At 39.4% G+C, this 18411-nt stretch overlaps 1 protein-coding gene across 3 annotated transcripts; it reads right to left on the bottom strand.

Annotated features, from left to right (window-relative positions):
- Positions 1–83: 83 nt before the first annotated feature.
- On the bottom strand, positions 84–18365 carry armh3 (armadillo like helical domain containing 3). Of its 3 annotated transcripts, XM_086083407.1 has the most exons (27): positions 18248–18365; positions 17994–18106; positions 16624–16733; positions 16478–16534; positions 15792–15938; positions 15585–15692; positions 15410–15502; positions 15246–15320; positions 15081–15167; positions 14847–14903; positions 14283–14326; positions 13870–13930; positions 13727–13773; positions 13004–13079; positions 12630–12723; positions 11314–11415; positions 11094–11152; positions 10939–11004; positions 9754–9823; positions 9572–9632; positions 9403–9491; positions 8459–8541; positions 7889–8015; positions 7255–7330; positions 5368–5446; positions 858–974; positions 84–726 (listed from the first exon to the last, which is right to left on the bottom strand). In XM_086083407.1, the coding sequence occupies exons 3-27, from the start codon at positions 16723–16725 to the stop codon at positions 634–636; spliced, it is 2070 nt and encodes a 689-aa protein (XP_085939533.1). In that variant the 5' UTR covers positions 16726–16733; positions 17994–18106; positions 18248–18365; the 3' UTR covers positions 84–633. The 3 variants fall into 3 exon arrangements, with proteins under 3 accessions (XP_085939533.1, XP_085939531.1, XP_085939534.1); XM_086083405.1 differs by having other exon boundaries at positions 17994–18318; XM_086083408.1 differs by lacking the exons at positions 17994–18106; positions 18248–18365 and adding an exon at positions 17618–17908.
- Positions 18366–18411: the final 46 nt, after the last annotated feature.

The following is an 18411-nucleotide window of genomic DNA, read 5'->3' on the forward strand; positions in this document are numbered from 1 at the left end:
TACAAAATAAACAGTGTAAAAGAAGGATTCTATAAAGAAAGAATACTGTACATTACAGACAATGAATGAATGAGAAACACATATGCATGTATAGATTTTTTTTTATTTGTCAGACTTGAAAAATCAATCAATGTGGAGACAAGGTATACCTATTTAGAAGAGAAAAAAACCTCATCATACTCAGTTTAGTTAAACTTAAGAAATGACTGGTAAGATACACAGTAGTTAGTTATGCCTTCCTTTTGCTAACTCAGAGAATTCATTACTAGTCTTCTATCAGCAAAATGTGCCAAGTGAAAATACTTGAAATGTAATTGAAGGCGTGCAGAACTTGAAGCGCAAAGTAGAGAAATAAGTTACACAGCAGGCGGCAATACAATTATTTTAAAAATACTTCTTCAAACTATTTGCATGCCTCACATTCGAGCCTGTTAACAGTCCAGCCACAAGGAGCCACACCCGCTCGCACCTGCACCAACACACATACACACACACACACACACACACACACACACGCAATGTACAGCCATCCTGGAGAGAAAGTGCTTCCGGCCCGCGAGAGAAGTTTCAATCGTCCAAGAGGAATGAAGAGGACATGTTCAAGTGAGCGTGATCTGTACACGGGGAAGCTTCTCAGGAGATGCTGGAGAACTCTTTGAGAAGCACATCCTGACTCAGGGTGTTCAAAGACACATTTTTCCTCACATTCAGGCTGATGGAGCGCACCTGAGGACACACCCGGGACACGTCACTGACAAGTGATGGCACGACATGCAAGTCCTTTTGAAATAACGCAACAAATGGAAGGCAGCATTGCTGATGGTGGGAAATGTGATGGTGCACTTCTTTTGTCTTACCAGCTCTTTAAAGAACGCCGCCTCTTTGGGCTGCTCCGAGTATCTCTCAAACTGGTCCAAACCGTCCTGCAGTTTGAGTGTCAGGGTGTCGTAGTTGGAGCGCACCACCTCCAACACCTAACGCACCCGCAGGCAAAAGAGAGACATTGCCTCAAACAGTCAAATATTCATTAGGGTTGAATACTTCAGCTCAACATTTTATTTATGAGGGTTCACATGCATCATCATCATCATCATCATCATCATCATCATCATCCGCTGGCTCCCTGTAAGCTATTTCTAGCTCTTCTCCTTTTCCACTCTTCTGCTTCGATTAGTGCATCGTGCTTGCAGCTTTTATTCCAAATGATAAAACTCAACATGTGTGTGTTTGTCCAGCTGAGATGAGAAGCTGGAGTGAAATCAGAGCTAATTGTGCAAAGATTTTCCACAGCTCCACCCCTGACAGTTAGCCTCTCATCCGTGAAATAGGCGCTAATGCGCACGTTTTTCATGATTTTATTAATGACCCCCGAACGCAGCATGAAACGCTCGCACTTGAACGTTTTTCCTCCGCAAACAAAAAATGTGGACACGTGGAAACATATTGATGTTAAGTGTAGATCGGTTCACCACATGATGTAGAGTGTGGCTAAAACAGCTGAGCCATCACTTTTAGACATTTTAATTTTTACTCGACATCGGCCTTTTAACAAATCAATAGGTCGACAAAGCTGGCATCTTATGCTTGCGGATGTAGCAAATGTTTTCATCAGGATTTATAAGATGTTCAACAACAATTTTTCACTGTCTGCGAAGATCTTTTGAAACCTTTGACGAACCCTGATGAAAACCCCAAATAGCTACATTCGCATGTATTTGTTGCTCAGTGAGAAACACAAACTTTTAATTGATGGTTTTATTTAAATTTCCGCTTTACAAAAATTATGCTGACACTGGGAACTCCCTACACCTTTTATTTAAAAATAAAATAAAATAAAATAAAAATGTAACTATGTTGAAATTTTGGAAAACTATTTACAGTAGGCAGGGACTATTTACTTGCTTGAAATATCAGTTATCGATCTCCTAGTCTACTAATAATCGGTATCGACCTTGAAAAAAAACATACTGGTCTATCTATCTATTACTTTGATTAATCGGAAGCTCTGCACACATTTTTATTTGCAAAATGGCACTGTGATGAAAAATTCATCCCATGCCTGCGTGAGGCATGTTTGGATGATAACCTCAGTTAATGTGCCCCCCAGGCAAAGAAATGAAAAGCACGGAAGAGTTGAAACTGCCGGGAGGTGGGACAGTCAGAGGAGAAGCGTCAGCTGTGACAAACAGGCTGGAAGCAGAGAAGAATGGAGAATGGAAGGAAAGTAAACAGAGCATGAAAAAAGAATCCAAAGAAGCTGGCTCACGTTGACGGTTGAGCAAAGAGGCTACAACTCTCCTCCGAGGCGACGCTCTGCATCATCGAGCATGAATGTCAACCTCGCGCTTTTTCTTATCTCAAACAACAAACAACGCAACCGGCCCCGTGCTGGGCTGTGTTTTATTTTTAATGTTGATCTGTGGTTGTGGACATCATCAATCTTCGTGTGTCACGGGAATGAGGACGGCGAGAAAAATGCTGTACAGCTTGGTATGTTTGTTCACTCAAGGCAGAGTAGGGGGATTCACGACTTAATGCTGCATTTGAGGATCCCCAAAAGCAGTCAGTATCAGAAGAAATTCAACAGCCTGCAGTCAGTACGACAATTTTGAAGCACGAGTCAATTTGGCTTTTTTAGTCTAATTTTGAACTTGTCGTCACACAGTGTGAATGAAGCGAGCAGCTCAGTCTTCGCCACTTCCATTTTCCTTGCTTGCTTGTTGTGTTTAAGTCAAGCAGATAAGAGTATAGTGGTATTATAATGACCACATCCATCACTCTTTATCATTTTGAAAAATGTTTTTTCTATCCTCGCTGTGCTCTCTGACTTTAATGAGCTTGTCTGAGCATCTGTACATGCGGCTCTTCCTTAATGACAAAAAAGTCATTTAGTGTTTATGGGTGTCTGCAAAAGATTTCATTTGATGTTTGTAAGACTAAATAAGTAAGTCCAGGGGCCTCATTTATAAAACTGTGCGTGAGCGCCTGCGTACAAAAGTACTTACGAACGAAAACCAAACTTAACGTACGCAATTTTTTTTTTTGAGATTTATGAATCCATGCGTAGACACACATACGCACACCTGCACACAAATTTTCCCAACTGGTGTGCGCAGCTGATTCAACGCCGTTCCCCGCCCTAAGTCTGCCTATTTCCTCCCATATTAGGAAATGCAAATCTATTCATTAATGGATTTGCATATTCATAAGCAGCATGTGACGGTGATCATCAAATCACAACAATGGATGACGGACAGGGAAAGGCAAGAAAGAAGGCGAACTTCACCATGATGTAGGCTACATTGAATTTTTGTGTGAATAATAATAATAAAAAAAGATTTAAAAAATACAAAGATGTACATTATGAAACCCTCAATGCAGAGGTCGAGTTACGGAAGGCCGTGATGGTGATCAATGCAGGGTGCACAGCGGCAAAATAGAAAAAAGAGAAGAAGAAAAAGACAAATACAATAATAATAATAATAATTTGGTTTGAACAAAGGTGAGCATAAAGAAATAATTTCACCAATCTTATTGTCTTTACTTAATGCACTATAGGGAAATTGAGTTGTCACTGCGGAGGCAAAAATTAGGCAATCAATAGGCCGCCTTATTATTGTTATTATTATTAGTATCTATTATTAGTATCTATTATTATTATTCCCAATGTGTTGCTTATTGATCTTCATTGAACATCACCACGGCTGTGTGGGCTGCTTATGACAGACTTTATTGATGCATTTTTTCCCTTTATGTAGTTATTTGCAGAACAATTAAGCGCTCCATAGCAAAGATGCTCGTACCTGACTGTCTTCTAGCTCATTTTTATCCGTGTCAAAATCATAGTTTTCTAAAGCCTTTTATACTGCAATGACATTTGTGCCGACGGGCGGGTGAAATAACTGTATAACGCGATGATGTAATGCGTGCAGTATTTGTCCACATTAGTTGTCATTAATATGATTTATTGCATGGGGCTTTTTCAAGATCACTGATTGAAGACGAGCGTTTAAAATGTTTCATTAAGTTCATTCGTGTGCTTTCTGCTCCGCGGTGTACTTCAAGCAAGTCTGGAGCAAAACAAACATTAATGTGACCCAACATCCAGCATACATGGCGTTTGAGGAATCGAAATGCACCACAAAGCTGTTTGTGTCACTGTTTTCCGATGTCTCCAGAATGTGCGGACTGTGTATGGTCCAGATTTGACGTGGCGCCGTGTAAAGTTTCACGTTCAGTTTGTTTTCTATAAATACCAACTTTGGCGCAGAAATGTTCGTACGCAAAGTTTTGGCCTCATTTTGATCGTAGCAAGCTTTTTATAAATGAGGCCCCAGATGTGTTTTGTATACCAAGTAGCCTTTACAGTAGGTAAACTGAAAACACATCTGGCAATGAAATGGCAGCAAGTCACACTATTTGAACACATTGCCTACTCTACTCCCATTCCAAACTAAGCATCATAATACACAAGAGAGCTGATTTAGGAAGGAGCCAGATGGGCTAATAATTATTTCTGAAAATCTACAAGGTTTGTCACAACAATTAGTATAATTTACTAAGAAAGTCAGTTGATTTCTGGCAAAAGCCAACAATAACTTGAATAACCACTTATAACTAAAAACTTTGTTTTTCTTCAGAAAATTGGCTTCAGGGGAAGACGACGCCAGGTGTGAGCTAAAAACATTTCCTTTTACACAGGCTGATCTTAAATGTGACCATACTCAAGGAGCTGCTACAAGATGGAAGGAACCTTGCTTGTCTGATGAGTTTCCATTTCTGCTGCATCATTAAGAGGGGTAGACTGATGCATAATGGTTAGTTCAGGCTGCTGGTGATGTAATGGTGCGGGGGATATTTTCTTGGCCCCGACTATATATCCTTCCATCCCATTTTCTATAGCGCTTGCCCTTATTTGGGCTGTGGGTGAGCAGTCACCCTCGCTCAATTACAGGGCACATATAGTATCTCGGGCTGAAACGAGTACTCGAGTAATTTGAGTACCTTGTGTAAAAAAAAAAAAAAAAAGTGTAATTGTGTCACTGCTGACAAAAAAATATATAGAGGTAAAATAATTCTCCCGACTAAAATTAGATGAATAAAATTATGTTTTCTTGGACTAAAATAAAAGACTAAATGCCAGATTTATAGTTGACTAAAAATAGACCAAATAAAAACGGGATGAGGTTGACTAACAATGATAAAAAGTGTGATTGAAACTGGACGAAAACTGTGACTACATTTTAAAATGGCGGATAAAATTAACACTAATTGTATGAATAAGACCAGTCTGAATTTGATGTAATCCCACAACCAGCCCAAATACCCACGAGATGCTGACGCTTTGGCATGAATGTGTTCTGTTACCTGCTCCTCTGACAGTTGCGAGATGTGGTTCACAGCAGCATATGACTCAATCTTGGGGTTAAAATGGTTGACGATTGCCCTTAGAGACAAAAATGGAACACGTTACACATGTGACTGTACACCTCATTCACTAGTTACACAAATGAAATCTGCTGCTGCAAAAGCTTTCATGACGATTTTGGAAGCAGGCTGCAGGGATTTGCTCCCAAACACCCGCAAGAGCATTAGGGCCACAAGAAGCTGATGAAGACCTGGCTCACAGTCTGACTCCAATTCATCTCAGAGGAGGGAGATGAGGTCAAGGGTCAGGAGATTGCAGCAGAGTGGGCACACTGCACACCAAAGACTGGCGAATCGGATTGAGATGAAAGCTTTTCAAAAATATTGAAGCACAAAAACTAAAATAAATTCATGAGAGGTTTTTTGATTTGGCTACATTTATAACATTGCACATTAATTACATATGCAGTGGAGCGGTGACTCCCAACTTTAGTCTTGTGTACCCAAGTAACATATGACAGTTGTGCAGGTTTGACAACAAAGCAGCTTTGCAACAGTTGACTTGCTCTGCACCTCATTTCTATTTGACTGGATCTAATTGGCTGCTTTTTATTTAGGGAGCACGCTAAAGGAAAAAAAAAGGCATTGGCATTCAATTCCATGGAATGAACAGTTTTATAGGCCAAATATAAATTGATGCCATAAGCACAAGCATGAGCTGCAATGGGTTCAGCTTGTACTGGCGTTAAATAGCAAATAAATTCTGGTGACAGTAACGCAGCAAATTGTGCGCCATGTTTTTTCTGCTGTCATTTACGTTTGGTAGGCGATTGAATGTCGGAAGGCGATGATGGGGAGAAATCAAATTGGTTTAATTTCACCATCGACTATCTGACTACTTTTTTCTCCATGCCTTTATTTATCTATGCTTTGGTAAAATTATTCCTTGACACTCATATCCAGCTGCCTTCCTTTCAACCTTTACACCTCCCAATTTAAGCAGCTGAGGCTCTGTGGAGAACGCAAGTGATTAGGTGAAAGAAACCTCAGGGAGAAACCAGCTCATATGAGCACCAGAGAGACCTGAAAGCCAGGGTGACCCCAGAGGATCTTGGATGAGGAATGACTTTACGACTGGGAAATGACGGTATGCGTGTGAATCCTACTGAAGGACACTGGGGAGAGGTGGAGGAAGTTCAAACAGGGATTAAGTTGGGATGGAGGAATACAATTAAATTTGTGCTGTCAAAGTTAAAGCGTTAACTCATTTATTAATCACAAAAAAAATTATCGCATTAATCATGTATTAACACATTCATTTTTTTTATTAATTTTGACCGCAGATGATCCTTTAGCGGACAGCAGATGGTTACGTTAAAGGTAGCACAGGTTGTGTTTGAGCAATAAACATAACTACATGCATTAAAGTAAATCCTTTAATAAATGTTTGCGTATGACAATCACAATATTTGTTTAATTCAAAATATTGGGGTCATTTTTTTCCCATTTAAAATTATGCAAATAATTAACTGATTAGAAAAAGAGGAGGATGAGAGTATGCAGCGCATCAAAAAATGTTGCATACAACATTAAATGTTGAAAGAATTAACACAACTTTTTAATAAAGTGATTAATCAAAATTCTAAGATGTGATTAATCTGATTAATTAACAAATTGAATAGTTTAACAGCTCTAAATTAAATACAAATAAGTCACTCCATTTTTACATTACCCTCCCACACATTCTTCTTTGCAATACGTTCAACACGCCACACAATCTGACTCTTTCCCCTTGCATACATTTTAGGTGGTTAAGTGTATGTGTGCGTGTGTGTGTGTGTGTGTGTGTGTGTGGGTGTGTGTGTGTGTGTGTGCGTGTTTTATTACCGAACATTAACAAGGGCATGTGTGACTTTACTCGCAGGCTCCTTCCACTGGCCAGTGTTTGTTGACACTCTCAGCACTGAAAAACAACACATTGCAGGTTTTTTTTTTAATGAGCACAATTTTCTTTTAATAACAAGCAGAATCTGGAGACCAATAATTACTTGTCATGTAGCTTAATAAATACATTCTTTAAAATAGTAAAGCTATAGTTTTCCTGCATGTTATCTGCAGGTATAAAGAAGTCAAACTACAATATACAGTGGTGCCTTTCCACTTAAGATTTTTTTTGAGTTACAAGCTCTTGCTCAGTCGTTTGCTTTGAGTTGCAAGCAAAAATCTGACTAATGAGTGAGCATTACGCACTCCGGCACTAGATGGCAGCAGCCAAATTGACAACATGCAGCCACCATCATTTTATCTGGTTACCTTGCTGTTGGTCGATGGCATTTTGTGCTCGCATGTACCGATTAAATTAATACAGGTATTTGGCCAATTATTTCTTCTCTAACTGTTTTCAGACAGTGAGCACTGAGAAGAAGTGGATGACCATTGAATTAAAGCTTGAAACCATAGAAAAACATGATCAAGTGGACGTAGACTTGGGTTTATAATTACTTTAAGAATGTAAACGTACCCATACAGTAGAGGTTGTCGAATACTTGGTGCATTCGTACAATCTCATAGTAGAGCTCATCATAGCTGTTAGATGTGGGCAGAAATGTGTCGCCATATGTGATGAACATGTTGAACAGGTTCACCACCTGGATAGGGAAACGGTAAGGTAGACATTTATGCCTACAATTATTATGCTTTCAAGTAATTAACTTCATTTGCATCCTATAATAAAATACAAGGTGTATCAGAAAAGTTACACGACTGGTGTCTCAAATCCTAACTCAAAGTTTTGAAGCAATCATCCTGGAAGTCTAACACACTTTCTCAGCCTCCTCTGCCATGATGATTTTTCTGGGAATCTTGATGTCTTGCTCGTCTTCAAAAAGAGGTCTTCAATGACCCTCTTAAGCTTGGAAAGGGAGGGGGGGGGGGGTCATGTGGAGCCAGGTTGCGTGAGTATCAGTCTTGGAACTTTTCTGACACACCTCTTAATTCAAACTTGTGCTCTTCAGTCACGCAGAAGAATGACCTGACACATTCCAATATGGCTGTTTTGTCTTTTTTTTTAACACTGGTGGGTGTTTCTTACCAGTAGTGCCAGATGAAAGATGTTGTGCTTAGCCAGCAGCGTGGTTTCATTTGACAGTAGGAACTTGAGCAGGTTGATAAGAGCTATGCAGAGGGAGACCAGAACAAACAAAAAAACAGAGTGGATAGACATCTTAGCAGAAAAATATAGCGGCACCAAGCTTTGTTCAGTATACTGAATATTGTGATTAAGACATAACGGAGGGCATAGAGAAACCTATGTAAAAAAATAAATTAAAAAAAAGCATAAAGCAACATGTGTTTTAAAACACACCGAAAGATAACACGCATCTGCCGGTTCAATCTTGACTCATTCTTTCCTTTTCACTCTATTATCATTACCACAAGCAGGGAATGCGACGCCATCCAGAGAATGAAGCTGATTATTAGTTTGATTAGAGGAATCAGTATTCTAATGAGACACAGCGCAATGGGACCATTAAAAAGTGGAATGTGATCGTGTGTTGTGTTGACCAGGCTGATACCAAGGCCACCACGATGGATTGTGCTTTCTTTAGAGACTCATTATCCAAACTCAATGATGCAATTTATTTCCAAATGCACATGGCAATGACTTCAGAGTGAAATTGTGTTTTGCTTGCAAAGGGTGTAAACTCTTAAACATGGACGCAAAACAAATTAAAGCAGCAAGAGATTTACAACACAAATCTTTAAAAAGAACTGTATTTCCCAACATAGCTAAGGGGGGAGATGTAAGATAGCAAAATTGTGACCTTGAGTTTAAAATAAAAAGTTTCTTTAAAGGGGGAGTTTGCAGTTTTTATGACTGCTATCAAAATTAGAATGCAGCCTCACTTCACTAATCCATCTTCCCTTCGAGTCTCTGACCAAAGCCACGGCTCATCCAACGAGATGAACGAGCACTGTAAACAAGCCACGGCTGCTAATGTTGCTAACATGACTTCCTTGTGATCAAGTACATACCTGACCATAGCTCTCTCCAAGTGTAGTGTAGTCGGATTCTGCACTTCTTCTGGTAGCAGAGAAGTTTGTGAATAATCTGAACACAGCGCCTGATCAGGACATAGACAGAAACAAATGTGATGGATATGTCTGTAATTTTGTGTGCCGTGAGTGTGTACCGTTTACTCACAAATATAAATCCATGGGGAAATCCTTCATCATGTGTGTGACGATAAATTCTACCATTAGATCTATGGAAGGTTTTAAAAGAATATAATTTCGTTAGCAAAATGCCCGCAACACCCAGGCGACAAAACATTTTAAAAAGTAACCACGGTGTAAACTATAACCAGGAAATAAATGAAGCCTTACCTAGAACCGCACATACCAGCGGCAGACAAGGGATGTTCTTCTCCACGGCTTTCTTTCTGTGCCTCATGGGCTGCAAAAGGGAAATACATTTAAGTGTACTGACAAGAACAGGTTACAGGGACATGTTTTCTTATGGGCTTTATTGTCTGATGGTTCATACAACAGCTCACAGTTCTTGAAACACAACACAGGGATATTTGTATTTCATGATAACCGAGAAAAGAATCATCAAGGGAACCAAAGGACAATATACTTGTATGAACCGGTCCGTGGTACAAAAAAGGTTGGGGGCCGCACCATTAAATAACATAAGAGACAACATACTTCCTTGTCTTAACTCATTTTGTTACTGTAGTGTGAACATGAAGGATACAATTGAAAACCTCGACACATTAGGTAAATTATGAATGTAAGTCTTAGCACTACTGCTGGGACCATTAGGAGCGGCGTGGCTCAGTGGTAGAGTGATTGTCTCCCATCCATGAGGTTGCGGGTTTGATCCTCACCCCTGGTGACCACATTGAAGCGTCCTTGAGCAAGACACTGCACCCCGATTTGTTCCCAGAGGACCTGGCAGCGCCCTGTGTGGCAGCAGCCAACCACTGGTGTGTGAATTGGTGAATGTGAGGCTTTGTAAAGCGCTTTGGGCACTAAAGCCCCCCAAAAAAGCGCTATATAAATAGCAGTTAGGTCCATTTCACAAAACGGCCTATAGGTTTTCTCAAAACAGGAAATGCCCAGTGGTTAACCCAGTGGTTTACAATGGCTTCAGGTGTGACCATAAAACTAGATTACCATGAGGCTGTTGTGAGAATTACAATCAAATTTTTTTTTTTTTTATAATAAAAGTTGTTCTAACACCTATACACATTAATCTCCGGCATTGTCCATTAAAACTGTCAATAAAATAGTATTAGGTTATTAAACCATGTATTATGCAGACCTTCAATATAAAGTTAAAACATCTGGCAAACTGCAACCGCCAATTATTAAATGTTTGCAAGATCATCAATCCAAGCAACTGTCAACCTGTCAAGAAATGTTTGTTTTGCTCATGACAATACCTATGCTTCATTTGGATCAGATTTAAATAACTGTTTCAAAAGCTATGACCATTGCGACACACAAGATGATAGCACAGGCCCGCACAGTAAACCATTCAACATTTTCATACTATAGACTCACCATTTTATGCAGACTGACTCTGAAGTTCATATTATCATCGTGCAGAAAGGCATCAGCATACTGGTCCTGTCACACACATACATCACGTGGTAAACATAAGCGAGATCCAGAGCTCAGGTGACTGAAGGATGTCAAAATATGTGCGCTGCTCCTACCTCGGCTATACATGTGAGGATGATGAGGCACAGTCTGGCACTGTTGAGTCGATGCTCATCTGAAAACATGTAACATTTTATTTGCGAGAAAGAGATCCGTGAAAACTATATACAGTACATTAACATGACAGTATGGATATGTACATGTTAAGATGAGGGATAAAGGAAGCATTTAGAAAAAAGGGGATAGAGTAGGAAATGATTATGAAGTGTTTTTTACCTTTCGTATCCTGCATTACGATAGAGGCGTACTTGAGGAAGGTGATGAGAAGGTTGCTTGTCTGCAGGTTGGGATCCAGTGGCAGCTCTGGGTTGTTCATCACTACACAGAGCATGACCAATTAAGACATCAGCCAATTTGGGTGTACGTGTATGGAAAACTTCTATTGAATGACTTTTATTCACCACAAGTCAGTTCCAGGTCAGTTATTCCCTTGATAACCTAATTTAAAAAACCCTGAGCCTTGACTCGGCCGTCTAAAAGTAAAAGCACTGCGCCTTGTAGTGGCTGTATTCATTCAAGGCAAACACTGATAAGAGAAGGAACATCTCAGATTCATCGCTGAAGCTGCTCTGTTGTCTAGACAAGTACCTCCAGACAATTAAACTCTGCTCGCAACTGCTTGTTTCAGTAATGATGAATCAGTCATTTCTATTTGCCCCCTTCGCTCAAATTCTCATTTGTTTCCAGCTTCCTCCAATCACTGCACGCTCACAGGACAGGATCATTTCCCACTCTCTGTACAGAGTTCTAGTGCGTTTGTTTCCTGTATTCCTGAATTCAAGCATGCTAAGTAAGATCTGATTTTAATGCAGGCTTCAAGTGGCAGGTTAATCTTAACAGAGGAGTCAATATTTCATAGAGAAAATAGTGCTCGCAGCCAAGGGAAAACTAGCCTGAGATAGAAACATGCATCAATTAGGAGTAACAGTGTGTGTGTATCCCAAATGAACCACACATGGAAACACAAAACATGAAGTGATTTGGTTGGATGAGAACCATGAGTAAAAAGGTGTCTTCCAGCTGTCTTGGCAGGGCCGTTAACTGAACCAACTCCATTTTCTAAAATAAAACTAGTAAATATTTGAAAAGGCTGCTTGTGTGTGTTCAAAAATGTTTGGTAAGGTAGTTATGAAAAATGAATGTTGCAAAACAGCTAAGCTCAAACTGAGGTAAAGAGGCAGAGACCCTTAATGTTAAAAAGCTTCCAAAATGCTTTGTTCCATTTTATGGCCCCTTCAGGTGCTTCCAAATTGTATAAAGGGCAAGTTGTGGTTTCAAGCTTTTGTAAATACATAGTTCCCTTGGAGGCTCTGAGATGCTTAAAATTGGAAAGCAGGAGTTTGCTGGGGGCACTGGAGGGGAAATTACTTTTTCATTCGAGAACTTCAAATGTTTTAAGGCACTAAAAGTAATTTAGCATGCTGTTCCTTATAGTATAGCTCCCTAACTAATTGGGGAAAAAACAGCTCTGCGGTTGTAAGAACAAGAAAGAAAAAAAAAAGAAAGAAAGGAAAAAAAATAGAATGACATACTGTCTAGTGAGGGTGGTGTCGTGCCAAGCGGCGTTGTTGGTGTGGTCTGAGGCTGGCTGGCCGGCGTAGCAACAATGTCAATCTCAGGGTGGCTCTGTGAAAAGATCAAAAACATGGAAGATGTTATTATAAAAGTGTCACTCAGTGAACAACAGACTCATGTTTCCATCGGTGCACTGAGAAAAACAATTGCCGTTAGAAATGACTACGAAGACTTGAAGTCAACTGTGAGGTGTCCCAAAAGACCAACGCCATTATCTTAAAGGTTATGACTCACTAAATGATTTCATCAGACTAATTAATGACAGTTAACACATAGCAAAACAATGTGTGTGGACAGACGTACAAACCACTAGAAAAGGTTTGAATGTTACCTGTGCCAATACAGTGATGAAGTTGCGGTTGAGGTGCACGGCTTCATACAGTGCCAGCAAAATCGCCTCATTGGTCCTACAGACAAAATGCTAATTCAAAGTCGGGGCCAGCACATTCAATGAGAGAGAAATGGTCAAACAAAAGCAACAACTTTGGCATGGAAAATTTTCAATTTGTTCCAGTGAAGTTCAAAACAAACTCAGCTACCTAACCTTTTTGAAGTTTAATAGTTACCTTCTTGAGTACTGATTAAAATGAAGGCTACCACTTTGATACTCACTTATATGAAATCAATGATTATATAAATCCTTTCTCACAATAATTAGGAAATAGACAAATGTAAATATGTAACCTGTTTCTATAAATCTGCCAGTGTTTACATTTCAAATAATCACTTTAACAACATTCCTAGGAAATCACAATGTCACATCACTGGTAAGCCATTTTTTAGAACAGGCCCGCGGGCTACTCATGTGATCCTTGGTAGTTACCTGGTGCCCATAGGCACCACGTTGGCAACCATTTCTACTTTAAATTAGTTTGGCTAAAAACTATTAAGTCTTCTTTATAATCGAGTGTCATGTGTGTAGCTGCATTTGAGGAAAAAAATGCTAAATTATTTGTTTTGTAATCCAAAAGAATTGTAGAATCGCACAAAAGAGAAACTTGTTGAAACTACTGAAACATTTCTTTGCTAAAAAGTGAGATTACTTGTCACGTACTGAACAGAAAGCTTCTCGTCCGCATCTGCTATAAACATGCTGCCCACCTGTGGACAAATGTAGAAACATAGCTTTGCTCAATGACCATCAATATAAATCTGCACATCGTTCCTTTCAATAAATTGTAAGAAGGAAATACCCACCATACTCGTGAGTGTGGAGAAGAAGCCACCCTGGTGCTCTTCCTCTTTGTCTTTATACTGCCTGTAGCAAGAGAATGAATAGGGACGAGGAAGGAAGCAATGACATTTGCAGAATGATAGGTAGAGTCAGACAAAGACTAATTAATAAAGACTAATTAACAGGTCACTCATTACTTGGTTGCATTTGTTAACACAATTGATACAATCACTTAGAAACAGCATTTGTATTCCAAACCTTGCTGCATACAAAAACATTTCTGACTGACAAAGGACAGCAAGCTATTAATAACTTTTGTTCACTATTTGCTTTAGACTTGTAGAAATAGAACATTTATTTATAACACATCATCATTGTACAACATTGTTGTTGTTTTTTTTATTATACATGGAATGGAATCAGGATTACATCTTACCTGTTATATTCTGTTAGAGCGTGGTGGACAACAAGGCCCATTCCCTGATAGAAAAAAACACACATTAGATTGTTTAGGTATTAACTGTCTACAATTTTAGTCATGATGACATACATATGTTATGTTTGAGCAATTCTGTAAAGACCACAGGTAAGACTAAAATGTCACTCAGTGGAGTGCAAACCTACACCATGGCTGAAATGAAAAGGAAAAATCGGGGTGCATCATGTTTATGTTCATCTCCTCATGTCCACTTCTAGGCACATTGAGGTAACAAACAGAAAGTTATGTGATTCTTTAATATTATTATTATTATTCCCAAGGGTGGACTTTCCACCGACTAAAAATAAATAAATGCATAGCTAGCTGTATGTGCATCTTTATCTCAAACCCAACCAAAATTTAATGGTTTCTCCTTTGAATGTACTGTCACCCTACAAAGCTAGGATTTTTTTTGTTTGACTATTTCCAAATCACTGTGTATAAAAAAAAAAAGGGTAATTCAAACCTCAGAGGTAAATGTAGCTTAAAGCTTTGGTATAGCATTGTATATGACATACTTACATCCAGTGTTGGCTCATCATCCACAATGGAGAGCTTCACGATATATGGATTTACAGACTGGCAGACAGACGGGGAGAAAAGCAATGAAATTTGATGCCTTGAAGGATTTTACAAACAGAATGTAAACTACACTAACAAATGCACTGAAGTGCAGAAAATCAGCCTTAGACCAACCAAGGGTCTGTATTTGTTACATTACTAGTATTGGTGCGTCAAGTCAGTCAAACAACAAACCTCATACTTCCTGTAATTGACCAGAAGGGCCAGAAGAACGACAGCATCATAACCATGCTGCCCTCTACTGGATGCATCAGAAAGAATCTGCAGACACAGAATTGCACAATTGCACAAAAGATATTATTCATACCCGTCCATCCATTGAGGTCACCTCATCCTTACCTGAAGAATGGCTTCAAAGATGCTATTGATCATCACATACTCCAAGATGGTGTTCTGACTAATATTGTCTGTTACCTGCAAACACAGACAGGATTATCAAGTTTAAAATTGTCCCTGCCAGTAATAGTGAAAACTGGACTCTTCATATTGTTGTGATGTCTCACCGTCGCTAGACACAGCAGAAGTTTGAGACAAAGGCTCTTCAGACTCTCTGAGCCATCTCCACAAAGGAGGCTGTCCAGACTTTCCATCAGGTCCTATAAGAAACACACCATTGATTGAACCTTTTTTCATACATTTTTCATGCATAAGCATCAGCGATTGTTTTCCCCCTCATACCTTCATCCTTTGCTCCGCCTTGTCAAAGCCCATAAGCATATTAATGATGTCAAAGCCAGACGCTGACTTGTTCTTTTGATGAACTCCCCTGAAAAGTGCACATAGAGTCTGGGAGAGCAGAAAGGGGGAACGAGGGTGGCAAAAAGCGAGAATTTGGTTAAGAGATTAAACATATAGCACTCAATGCACCCCAAACTATTTTGTCACCTGCAGAGCATTGACCACTTTGATCTGATGTTCCTCTCCGAGAGCCTGAACACTGTGATGGAAGAGAGAATTGATGTTGTCCTGAATCCGCTGCACCTCCTCGCCATCTACGCTCTCCAGCTTTGACTCCAAGTACTCCAAGTTCACCTAGAAAATGAGAGATGTGGTTTTGAAATGCACTAAGCACATAAATGACTAGAAGCAAATACAATGTAAAATGCATACAGACCATGCAAGTTAATCAGCCGCACCACGTTTTGACGGCTTATTTTAGGCACCATTTCTGTTATTCTCTGAACTGTAAGGCATTCTCTCCCCCCCAATTATGCAATTAGTCCTATGGGACAGTCAACTCATGTTTTTAGTTCATGTTTCACTATTAATCTTACTCTGGACCACAATGGAATTATGACCTCTATTTGATTTCTGTATAAATTATATATTTTTTTTTTATAGACTGGTATAATTGCCTTATTTGAGGTATTACATACTAAAACGAACTCAACGTATCACTTACCTTTATTTAAAGAGCACAACCTTAACCAACTTAACTATTACTTATGTGAAAGACAATATAATGAGTTATTGATACGATTAGTAATTTAATAAAATAAAATCATTCAGCTAATTTTATAAATATCACATTCATACATTACTGCACTTAAGGTATTGACTCTATAATGTACCTTCATCAGAAAAAGTTCATCCCAGAAGCGAGGGTTGTTCTTAGCTGGGTCCTCTTTCTAAAAAAAACATGAGTGACGCAACATTCACAAAAATAATATGATTATAAATGTTGATATAATGTGGGTGTGTGATGCTTGATACTCACTGCAAAGATCTCATCATACATCAACACCACCTTCTCCTTCAGTGGTTTCTTGGAGGATGACGTCCTCCTCAGCAAACCTGCCTTCTTCTCCACCTGAGACATGACAAGGTCTAAGGATATGGACACATAAGGAAATAATATGAATATAAACAGTTCTCATATGGTACATGGTAGACACTGAGTAATGGCTAAGAGTAATGGCTAGACAACACTAATCATCATCTAGAATGTTATATAGTTCAGTACAAATTGTTTGGACTTTTAAGTACGTACTTTATTTTTTGGATAATGTGCGGTACGATTAGGTCAGTGTCAGCAGCTAAGCCCCCTATAAAGTATAAAGAGCTGGTTGTGGCGTCATAATACATATTACTATGTAATTGTAATACCATAATGTACTTTCTATGAACATCAATTGCTTTTTGAACAGTGTCTTGAATAGCAGAACACTGATGTTAACAACTCTTAAAAACTCAAACCAGTGCTACTATGAAATTCAACACCTCGTACCAGAGGCACAGGAACAAATTGTGTGGTGGAGGGTAGTGCTCAGTGGGCCCTTCCAACAATGAGGGCAACCTGCCACACAGTATTTATACTAGGCTATCCATCCACCCATCCATTTTCTAACAGTGATAGTTGGCGAGAAAATTAAAACGGTCCAAAAGATTTACGATGCAAGTGATGTGAGCTGTCTACTACACTGACAGTTTATAGATTTTTTTTTTGGGGGGGGGGGTCTATTTTGAAAATGTGTTACTCTTTAATGTGTTGCTAAATGTAATTACGCTACTGATACGCAAGATATGTTTAGATAGGCACCACCAAGTGCAATAAATAAGGGATGGCATATCAACAGCAGACCAAAAAGTGGGGTGACTTTGCCCCTAATGTCCCTCCCGCCTCTGACTAGTAGTCAGTCATTTGGCAGTTTAAAAAATATGTAAGGCAGGATTTTCGCACGGAAATGCAATTGTGCTACTTAACTACTTACTTGTTTACCAGCTGACGTTGGCTAAAAGGAATCGCTCATGATGCATGGGATGAGCAGCTAATCAGCTAGCGTTAGCTAAAAAGACACGTTTGTTAACCTGTCTTCTACACTTGACCTGATTTGTGAATACAACACAATCCGTTCATCGTGTTAGTGAAGGCATTTTCTTCCACATACTCAACTAAGACCCTGCTTCTGAATTCTCGGTTAGCGAATCTGCGGCTAATGCTGCCTAGCTTAAGTAAGACAAGAATGCGAGGTTAGCATCCATTTAACGAGCTTTTACAAGGAACGTGTGGTCGTGGAAATTGACGTCATTATCGCGTTGCATTATTTAGCCACGTTTCTGCATAGATACGAAGGTGTTCGTTCTTACCTCACTTTGAATGTATGATGTAGCTCATGAATCCTTGACACAACAATTGCTCTTTGACTTCAACTTAGCATACCGCTAACTCGTGTGGAGCCTTCTACCGGTCTGTAATGTCACTACACTCAGATACACACATACAGTACAGTACAGTGCCACTGTTGAACAGTTATTTTTGCCCAATAAAATAAACTTGTTATAACGTTGTCTATAACAATTTGCGAATTGCTTTTCTTTTTGTTGTTCTTGTTGGTCTTTACCTTCATGGAGCATTCATTGAGTAATGCGTCTTAATCAAGAAGTATGTACTGCCTTATGGGGTAGATGCCACAGACTTCCGACTTCCGGGTTTTACACATCAGCGCCGTTTCCGGCCAATGCTGGCCACGTTCCTACACTCGCACCCCCACCCCTGCGCCCCCCA

Source organism: Leptonotus elevatus, chromosome 8 (assembly GCF_054856555.1).
Source record: "Leptonotus elevatus isolate MCC_2025b chromosome 8, RoL_Lele_1.0, whole genome shotgun sequence".
Classification (NCBI taxonomy): domain Eukaryota; kingdom Metazoa; phylum Chordata; class Actinopteri; order Syngnathiformes; family Syngnathidae; genus Leptonotus; species Leptonotus elevatus.

Excerpts from the sequence above, each read along its gene's own strand:
- armh3 (XM_086083407.1), bottom strand. The coding sequence starts at position 16,725 with ATGTCTCAGGTGGAGAAGAAGGCAGGTTTGCTGAGGAGGACGTCATCC. Across the intron at positions 15,693-15,791 it reads AAGTGGTCAATGCTCTGCAG|ACTCTATGTGCACTTTTCAG; the intron begins GTGACAAAATAG and ends CTGCTCTCCCAG. Across the intron at positions 11,153-11,313 it reads CGTAATGCAGGATACGAAAG|ATGAGCATCGACTCAACAGT; the intron begins GTAAAAAACACT and ends ACATGTTTTCAG.